The 10,967-nt window shown below is 32.0% G+C and overlaps 1 protein-coding gene across 1 annotated transcript in view; it reads right to left on the minus strand.

Annotated features, from left to right (window-relative positions):
• The window catches only part of LOC111422224 (rho GTPase-activating protein 92B-like), a 27,770-nt gene extending 20,006 nt beyond the window's left edge, over positions 1–7,764 (minus strand). The window contains exons 1-2 of the mRNA XM_023055426.2: positions 7,373–7,764; positions 6,848–6,989 (exon numbers count right to left, since the gene is read on the minus strand). Coding sequence (XP_022911194.1) covers positions 6,848–6,989; positions 7,373–7,425 — 195 coding nt within the window. The 5' untranslated portion in view covers positions 7,426–7,764. The remainder of the gene's footprint in view (positions 1–6,847; positions 6,990–7,372) is intronic.
• Positions 7,765–10,967: the final 3,203 nt, after the last annotated feature.

A 10,967-nucleotide genomic window follows, 5' to 3' on the forward strand; every position in this document is an offset into this window, starting at 1 on the left:
ATGATTTGTTTAGCATAAATAATTTTTCTCACTGTAAGTGTGTAGTTATAAGAAGAAAACGAAGTAAATATAAAAGTAAAAGCTTCGCCAATTAAATAAAACGATTTGCGCAACGTAAAAAATGAAGACGAGTACATAAAAGAATTCATTAAAATTCACGAGACGTCAAGACATCTACAGCAAACCTCCGTTTGCACTTTCTCAAATTGCACCTCGTTCTAAAACTTTCATTTTAATTGTATGTACTAATGTCGCAAAATTAATCAACGTAACGAATGATCTATTTTCTCAAAAATTAATATTTAATATTTAAGAAGTAATTAACTGTTTATTGATTTTTAGATTATCAACAAATAAACTGATTAAAGACAAATTTCCGTGGAATACTGATTTCTTAACGTGGTTTCTGATAAGATATGTTTTGCGAATACATATATTACTCATAAGTATATCTATAAAAGAAAACAAACAAAATTATTGAATATTTTGTGGAATTGTTAAAAATATTAATTTTAGAACCAAACAAGAACAAAAATATACCATATTTATCCCATAAAATCTTTCTGCAGGATCAATCAATGTTCTCATTTCAGCTGTAACAACAACCTTTAGATAAATGTCACGAATTGGTATTTTCTAAAACTATTCTCAAAATAATAATATTAGAGTACGAAATTTAATTTTTTTTTTGAATGATAATAAAATAAACTGTAATATTCACCTACATACGAAGCAATGAACTTTAACCAATTTAAAACGAACGCTAACAGCAGGAAATCTCTATTAGGTAACATATAAGTTATAAGACCAAAATTGTCCACAATTATCCAGGTACCTTTAATGAATATTAAGTGAGACAAATTAAAAGAGAAACTAAACGAGCGATTACTCTTCATTTTTATGATTCTAGTAATGAAAAAAACGTTTTGGAAATTAATATTAAAATTAGAATATTCCACGTATTCGTTCCCGTTCTACTATCCGGTCGGATATCGAATAGGTATTCGGTTTCCGGTATTTTATCATTTCCAAAAGGTCTAAATTACACCTTTATGACGTAATTTTTAAGAACAAATTTATGAGTGTTCGTATTTCTAGATGAAAGATTGATAAATCAAAACGTTTCTCAGGTTCGTTGTTGACTTAATGGCAGTGATGTAGAATACAAGAAGACAAAAAAAAGATAAAAAAGTTCGCTAAGTCGCCTGTTTGTAAGAATAGTTTATTCATGCTTTAGCTAAAATTAAAAAAGGATATTACAATGAACAATGCTTCTTCAATCGTTCGATGACATCGAACAAATCTCAAACTCCCAACTAAAAAGACTCGCACAAATACTTTCCAAGGTTACTTCAAGCACCAAACATTGCTAGGCAAGTAGCAGGTTTAGTATTTATACGCAGTGGATTGGGATGGGTTGCGTTACTTTTTAAAATTTTTTCACTTTTTTGGAAAATATCTCCGAAACTAATTAAGGGCTTTTTGGCAAGTTAAATGTGATGTAAGAACGTAGATAAAAAAAATAGTAAAGGTTTCAACACCGATATTTTGCAAAAAATATCTATGTTTCAAGTGCTCCAAGAAAGTCAAATATTTAACTCTATAACATTTAATTCTTAAAGAAGCTTAAATTTTTATATACATTATCTGATAGAATATGTTTGCGCCAAACAAATTGCATAAGAACAAAAATTGCAAACATACCATTACCACACCCAGGAAAAGAAGATAAGAACTTTTATTGCTACATTGTAACATTTCTTTACTAGAGAAAAATGTAATCTGTTACTCTTCTCTTACCATATTTATGTGTAAAATGCTCAAATAATGCTATATTATCCTATTTTCCTTCCTATAAGTCACCTCTTTTAGTGAACAGTTCTTGTCGTAATTCATTATTTTATCTTAAAAAAATACGTTTTTTTTAAACCTGCTATAAAACTATTTTCTATGTTGTAATATAATATAATAATACAGCGTCGAAATTAGTTGTACTAAAACTAGTGTAAAAAACACTTGAGAGATACTTGCTATCAGCTTCGTCAGCACGAAATCTTTTTATCAAGTAAACTTTTAATCTTGCATTAATACCCAGTAAGTAACCAGTAGGTACCCATAAAGCTAACCGCAGAAGTGGACCGTAGAAAAGTGAATGGGCAGATTAAACGGAAGTAATGGAAATTCATGTTATGAGATACCACTAAGGCTACTTTTGGCATAGTCCTAGCGTGAGTTATAAGTGGTCTAGCATCCCACCCACCCATCATAGATAGTGACGCTAAAGCGCTCTAAGATGAGACCTTTCGTTTTAGACACTGAGGCTATTAGGATCGCGTAATAGCCATCCACCGCATATATTTTTCTGCGGGGCGGCAACGTTTGTCTAGTTTAATTGGAATTTGGAATAGCAATAACCACAAGGCAGCTCGGTTTTAGGTTGAAGCCATGCGGTTTATCGACAGACATTATAAATATTAGTGAAAAGTACATTTAGCTAAACTGATCACCGAATCTTACAACATTTTCGCTTTCAAATATGTAATATTTGGCATGTACTGAGTCTTAAGAACAATCTCTTCTCAGAAGGTGTTACTGAGAAGGAATTACGGTTATAAAAGATGGTATCAATGACAACATTGTCGAAGAGAACGTCAAAGCCCTCACTAAAAAAAAATATTGATAATCACTAATTAAATTAAATGATCAAAAAATTTTAATTCATCCACAGAAGCTAGATAACTTGGGATGTTTTCATGGTTCCATTGCGAATATATAGCAAGATAAATTACCTTATCAAACAACGCAGAATCTTTAAACTGAAACTGAAATTATATCTTAAGATGAAGTCGGAAATAAGCTTTTGACAAACATCGATTTTCAACATATGTGTTAGCTATTGAGATATCTGCTTTTGATATCAATATGTTATTAACATCTGCAAAGTCCAGAGTAATTGATCCCTATATTAATAGGGATCAATAAATTTTATTTCAAAACAACTAAATCTTCACCGCCAAATTTCGTCACCGCAGCTAATTGCGTTTTTGAGATATCGTGTTGGATATCATTTTGTGCATATTTGTACACAGACATAAACCTAAAGTCGAAATTAACAGTTATATAAAAAATCGATTACAATACTTTCTCTTTAAATACTTTGTATATTATAGAATGTAAAAAATGAAGAGTGAAGATCTATTATATTAATATCTACAAAATATTAGTTAATGGAGAAATTATGAGGTTGGTTACAGTAAAATAAAGAAAAATGCAGTTTTTAAAGGAACCCTCGACTTTCGCGTTACCACAAGTGCCTATGAAACACTTTGCATTCTCATTTTGTAATTCTAGAACACAATTCTTAATTGATAGCAGATAGCATTGTAACTAAAGCCGACATTTACTAGTTTGGTGAATAATGGCATTTTACATAATAGACGCCAACTCTAGCAATGGATGTTCTGCTTGGCATATCTCCTTTGCATTTGCGTATAGAGAAGATGGCTAGAACTACCATTTACAGGTTTAAGCAATATGCTCAAACTGGTCAGTGATATAGTACTATCAATGCCGTCAGATTTAACGGGATCACTACCAGTACTGGATGGCCGTACAATCAGTACTGGATCGAAAACGAAAATTCTCTGGTTCAGGATGATATTTGCATGTTCACAGATAGATCAAAAACGCCGGAAGGGGTCAGGGCAGGAGTATACTGCCAGACACTTCGGATTAAGCAAGTTCACAGCCTGGGTACGTACTGTACAATATTGACGGAAGTATTTGTTATTGTATTTGATATAATGATGGAGATTTGCAGGGAGTTTTACACAAAACTAAGTACTGTACTGTATTCCAGGCGGAAGTATTTGCTATTAACATGGGTGCTAAAATCCTTTTTGAAAGAGCGGTGAAAGAACATGACAGTACGATTTTTCTCAGAGAGTCAAACCGCTCTCCAGGCACTGCAGACCGTGAAAGCGGTGTCGGCTCTGGTTAATGACTGTAAAAGAACTTTAAACAGACGGAGTTGTGATAACAGAGTTTTTCTGATTTGGGTCCCAGGTCACTCTAGGGTTGCTGACAATGAAGCGGCAGATAAGCTAGCACAAGAGGGCAGCGCTAAAGTGTTTGTGGGGGCAGAGCCAGCAACGGCTTGTTGTTGGTGTATCATTTGCATTGGCCAAACATAGAATTGGACTGTGGGCTGAAGAGAGACTTCGCATACTGTGGACCAGTTCTCCTGGAATGAGACATGCTAAGTCGTTTATTAATATCGCCATTGTCACACCCGAGAATATTTTAGGACGTGCTCGGAGCGGCATTAAAGTTCTAATTGGTGTCTTTACTGAGCACTGCCGATTAAAGACACCTCAAGTTGTTAGGTCTAGCCGACTATGTGCGGAGAACGAGAAAACGGTTGAGCATGTTTTATGCCACTGCCCTGCTGTTAAACGTATTAGATTCTCGATTTTTGGGTAGCAGTTTATCTCCCCAAAGGATCTCAACGACTTTTCACCAAGCAAGGTATTAATGTTCGTTAAGAGCATTAAATTTGCACGGTAAAATCTGATAATATTATCTATCGGTGTACAATATATCTTTGAGGTCGCGGTGCAAGGTTGGTTATCCGATATATAATTTATGTAATGTATGTAGCTTCTTTACATATGGGTGAGTTGCGTTTCGAAGAAATTCTACAAAATTTAGATATGCGATCAGCGATCACATAATTAATTAATCACAGCCCATGGGTTATTCATTTTCTGTAGAAGCAATAGAACCGTACCATCATAGCATTCATAAATAGAAACCTAATTTATCTTTAAGATTATTTAAGACAACCAGTTATCTTAAAATAGAAAATTTCAACGTTAATTTTCACCACAAATCCATATGCATAGAGAAAGATCGTAATTGTGCAAAAATTCGACCTCGAAATTTTGATGCATTCATAAGTCCCTGAAGCCATTCTAACTATTTTTAGCATTATCTCTCGTATGTATGTAAACACAATAATTCAAAAACGCAACTAGCTGCAGTGAGGAAATCTCGCGTATCTGATATAGTATTTTTTATACAGTGTGTCCGTAAAGTAACGGATATAGGTGATAAAATCATTATAAACGGTGTATGGAAAAATCCATGAAACGGGTCTAACGATTTAAATTTTTTGCAATTTGGTGCAAAAGTTTGGTGTAGATTTTGAATTTCTTCCACCCTTTTTAAACGAGTTATGACGTCATCGATATATTTTTCAAATGGCAATCCCCCATTTTTTCCGAATCTAGTACAGTCAGCATTAATATTGGTTACATAAGAAAATTTTCGAGAAAAATTATTTTAAAGTTTAAGTACATCAAATTTGTTGAAGTAGTTACAACCCAACCCAACCTAACCAATTATTTTCAACAATTTCCTAAGTATCAAAAACTGATTTAGTAAGTAGTTGACCTCTTTAATACAACATATATGCTGATCGCCAACCCACTAGCCAAAGTATAGTGAGCCTAGCTACTTCTCTAAGTCTGGCCTATCAAATGTTTCAGGGGAGGTTCAACAAAACGTGATTTTGGCTGAGCAAGAAAACCCTCATGTTACTGTAAGGAGTATTGGGTCTAATTAGTAAATCGACGGTACACAAAATTTTAAAACCCGCAAAATATCATTCCCATAAAGTAAACCTCATTCACGATCAATCGTAGTTTTTGTAACAACAATTTTGCAACGATGACGAAGATTTTGTCAAAAACATAATTTTTTCCGACGAAGGAACATTTACGTTGAGTGGACAACTAACACAAAATTATCGGTATTGGGCTACTTAAAATCCAAATTAGCCAAGAATTTTGATTTGAGGAAACCTTAACAGGAAAAAGATGTTTACATTTTTTCAAAACAATATCATTTCCTTCATTCCGATAATGTTGACCCAACTCAATTACAACGGCAATTATTCCAACATGATAGAGCGCCACCTCACTTCAAGAAGCTTTACTAAATCAGTTTTTGACACTCACAGAAATTTGAATTAATTAAACTGTAAAGTTATTTTTCTTGAAAATTTTCTCATGTAACCAATATTAATATTGACTGTACTAGATTCAGAAAAAAATCCTCTTTCATATTCCGTAATAAAAATGGGGGATTTCCATTTGAAAAAAATATCGATTACGTCATAACTCGTTTAAAAATGACGAAAATGTTTAAACCTTTAGACCCGTTTCAGTGATTTTTCCATAAACCTTTATAATGATTTTATCGCTTATATCCGCTACTTTACGGACATACTGTATAATCTTGTACAGTAGATAGATGCAAATGATTAAAATGTTGCATGTGGTTTTATAATCATCATAAACATTCCGATATAAAATTTCAAATTGCTTAACCAGAAATGTTTAGAAATTACAACGTTTTGTAAATATTATTGGTTTATCAGTTTAATTTATTAATCAAAGCAATAATTTCCATTCTGTGTACTATTTAGTAATTTAATTATTTTATTGTTGGCCAACCTTAGGTTGCCATGGAAATATTGTGACAAATTTAAAATAATTGTGAGGTTATGTTAAGTGTCAGATTTATAGGAATGTGTAAACTGGTCATATCTTACAGCAATAATTCGATATTATTAAACAAAACTAAATATAGATAAATAAATTAAAATTACATAATAAAACTTTAATTCAATTTGAAACTAATCAAAATTATAATGACAAGATAATAACAGTTTGGGCTACGTTCATTAAAAACTACTTAGAAAACCAACTTAGCTTAGTTTAATTTACTTAAAATACTCTATATTTGATTTTTATTAATTAAAATAAAAGGAAGAAAAACTTACGAGTCGTTTATCTTTATTTTCTTGTGAAGATACATCGTTTGGAATCTTTTTGCAAATAGCGGTAAGGGCACTTTTAAGATATTCCACCTTCCGTTCGGCTGCCTGTAATTCCTCATAGTTAAGTTCTTCAGTTTTTTCTCCCCTAAAAAATTTAATATAAATTAAACAACAATTTATTTTATTTATGGAAGAATTTGCACTTATAAGATACATTTTTATTAAAATAAATGTTATTGCTAATAAAATTAAGGTTGGTTTGTTTGCAGAATATTGCACACTCTAGAAATACAATGTTTTTATAGAGATAAGCCGCGATATTTTGACTAAAAAAAGATGAGACACTGAAAGGTTTTTTTTTGTGAGTAAGATAAGGGGGATATTTATTAGAAGGCGTTTATGTGAGAATTAACGTGGCTAATTCTTTCAAGAGGAAGCGATAAGATTTTTTGCTGAAATAAAATGAGAGAAAAACAACGCCCATTTACTTAAAGAAAAATCGTCGACGTTTTTTCTCGTTTTATTTACCTGAGAAACGTTTGATCTGCGAGCTGTTTGACGCGGAAAAATTGCTTCTTCATACTTTATCAGAGGTTCATCAGTACTATTCTAAAGACGATTTCTGCACAACTGCCCTAACCTCAATGCGACACTACTTTAATTACTTTATCACTGATAGCGGCACATTGATAATTATTATTGTCGTTTTTTATGAGATCATACCAAAAGAAAAAATAACAAAACCAAACACTGTCACAGTAATGGTTTAAATAGATATAAGAAATCACGAACACGGGTATTCTGCGGGAAATGTTTGGTTGTTTTAATTAAATAGTCCCGCAAACGCATGTATGATTCACTAATATAAAAATAAACCTTATTCTAACAAAACTTCTACAACACTCAACTGTGGCGACATCACTAAAATGTGAGTTGACTATTGCTCTTTTTGAAATGGTTACGTTCCAATGTAAAATCGCCCAAATTCAGCGTAATTTACTTTTAATTTACACTAATTGACCTTAATTATTTATTTACTGTTGATACTTATTGATGATTAGTCATAAATATTTATTTATTTAAATTGTATTAATTTTTAAAATTTAAATGATCTATCTTAAGAACGTATTCAGTACAAATAGTTTTGCTGTTGGATATTAGATGGCATCACTGCGACATTATTCTTCGCTAAGATTGTTGGCGTATTGCCAATTTTAATTTCGCGAATGTTCTAAATTTACCGGATAATTTTCCAATTAATTCGTTTTATGCGAATAAATTGACCTCAATATTCCTTTTAAGGCTTGCATCTAACATCTTAAGATCCCCCACCATTCTTTTATATGTAAAGTGATCCAATAGATATTTATAATTAATAAGATAATTGAATTTTTTACATTTATTTATAATTAATACTTTTTTAATATCTTTATTTAAATATTACATTGTATATATTATGTATATTGTGTTGTATTATATGTTAAATTAAGCGTTTCCGTGAAAATAAAGAATGAGTCTCCAAAAAATGAAACCGAATATATTTATAATTGTGTAAACTAATTTTTAATTTTTGGTTATTTTCTTATTATTATTATGCATTGCTTTTATTAAGTTACACATAATTTATTTAAAAATTAGAAAATTTTTCAATGCGACATCTATTATTTAATAAGCAAACTTTTATAAAAAAGAAATCGATTGGGAGTGTAGTTTTGGTTGCCTACTATACAACAAAAGCGTTTCAAGTTTAAATTTTCTACGTCCTCGTCGTCATTATCCCAATTTCTTGAGAAATATCTAGACCGGCAGCATTAAATACAAAATCGTAATACCATTCCTCCTTTTTATTGTTTGTAACAGACTTCTTCATAAAACCTTTGAAATGTTCAGAATCCTGACACATTTCTGCTACTGTAGATTTCTTAGACGTATTTTTGACGAAATCTATGCAACTTTTAAGCGTATTAACTACTTATTTGTTAAGCTTCTTTTATTCTATCAAGCCGAAAGACTGATTGCGTGATTAAAAGCTGTATGGTTCTCGAAGAAAGTGCACCAACATAGTGTTTTTGTTTTGGGTAATGCAGTTATCAGAAATTAGATATAGTTCACCAACAGCCGGTGGAAAAAACTACCTTCGTAATAGTATAAAAAGAGTGTGTGGTAAAAGCATGGTTTGTTGATAGTTGAAGCATAGAAGCGCCACCGATTTCTCATTTTTGGTAGATCTATCCTTTAGCAAGGTGTATAATGATACCGCTTTTGACAAATGGAGAGACTTTTCCTGTTGCAAATTGGATTTTGCTACATTGTCTTCTTCGGCTCTAATATAATTCAGTAAGTTATCACATTTTTGACAGATATTCCATGTAAGGACAACTTACATTGTGGTTTTGTCTTATAGTTAAAATGTCGATAATAAAAATTATATGGAACTTTTGGATTTACGATTCTTTCATATTCAAGAAGTTTATACTGCTATTTCGCAAAATATAACCTATGCAATTTTGTTATATTTAATTCAGAAGGCAAATTATATCATTTTTAATTGCAGGTCCTGCTGTAGTGTGACTGTCGTCTAAGAAAAATCTTAATATGTTCAATCTGAGCAACGATTTCATCCAATATCTTGATCATTTTATTTTGGTGTTCTTAAATTCAATGATTTGATATCCCATAAACCGAGCAAAAGTCGTTTTTGCATACTCTATATATTTCTATATATAAACAAATCTGAAATAAGATAATGTATATGTTTTAGCAAAACGATACTTGAAGAAAAAGTGTGCAATTTTATGCACTATCTAAAATCTAATTAAATCTATAACTTGGCTTGTATTGAAATGATGGTTCTTGCATCTTCTTATATGTACTGGAATTTCTTATTTTTCTTCAATTACTTTTTCTGTTCCGCTTGTTCCAACCAAAATAAACACATTTTTTGCACAAAGTGAATTCGCGAATGATCTCACTCGACGACACCGTCGGTCGAGTCGGTATCGGATGGCTCGACAACTCGTTTGGGGCGAAGTCGGTTGCGACAGTTGAACTTTATATTATTCCATTTATTTAATTGTTCACACACCCACTTTTCTAACAGGATAACGCCCTATTCCGATTTAACGCTATTGTGGATCTTACGACATAATGTCACAATTTTTCCCCATCAAGCATGTTTGGTAGAGAAAGGAGAGACTTCGAAGTTCGACTTCGAACTTGTTTCTGAAGAAGGTTGCAACATGGCATCCGAAACATCAAACAATTTTTCAAAAAACGCACGGCTTAACACGAAACATTCTAGTTCTAGGTCTAGTGTTAGTTCTTGTGATAGTGCTAGTGTTAGTTCTAGTTTTAGTTTAATTAATAACGGCCGTGAAAGCCTTCGTACTTATAGTTAGATTTAACATTGATGTTGTACAACTATATCCACATCGAAAAGATTGGTCTCCATATACTCCACCAATTGAGTCTTCATAACCTTCTCTAAAACTTTAGAAACAACAAGGAGAATACTTATTGGTCGCAAATCACTATACTCTCGTGGGTTATCCTTTTTGAGCAGAGGAATAACCTCTGCGCGTTTCCATTCCAAGGGAAAGACATGGTCAACTAAACAACAATTCAGTATGTGGGTCAAATATGGCAAAATGGTGGGGCAACACAGTTTGATCATCTCAATGGAAATTCCATCAGTACCAACAGCAGAAGATGTAATAGATGCAATCACGTTAGAAACCAGAGAGATCTCCACAGTCTTAAATGAAAACTCACTGTTATAAGTAGAAGAACTATACAGATCAAGGTCAGAAGCCTGCAAATATTTAATAATGTCATTTACACTGCCCACAAAATAATCATTAATCTGATCAGGATATTTTAAATTTAAAGGTAAACAAGATTTTTAATGTCTAAACTTGGTTTTTGCTTCATTTCTCAACCTAATCATCAATTTAATATTATCAGTCACCCAAGGTGCGGGAAGGTTGGTAAATCGACATTGCTTTATTGGAGCGTGAATATCAAATAAATCAATTAAGGCGTTTGTAAAGAAAGAAACTTTGTCGTTAATATCAGTTAATATAAAATTGAATGGAATTGATTATAAATGACGCAGAAAAGATAC

This window comes from Onthophagus taurus, chromosome 1 (assembly GCF_036711975.1).
Source record: "Onthophagus taurus isolate NC chromosome 1, IU_Otau_3.0, whole genome shotgun sequence".
Lineage (NCBI taxonomy): Eukaryota > Metazoa > Arthropoda > Insecta > Coleoptera > Scarabaeidae > Onthophagus > Onthophagus taurus.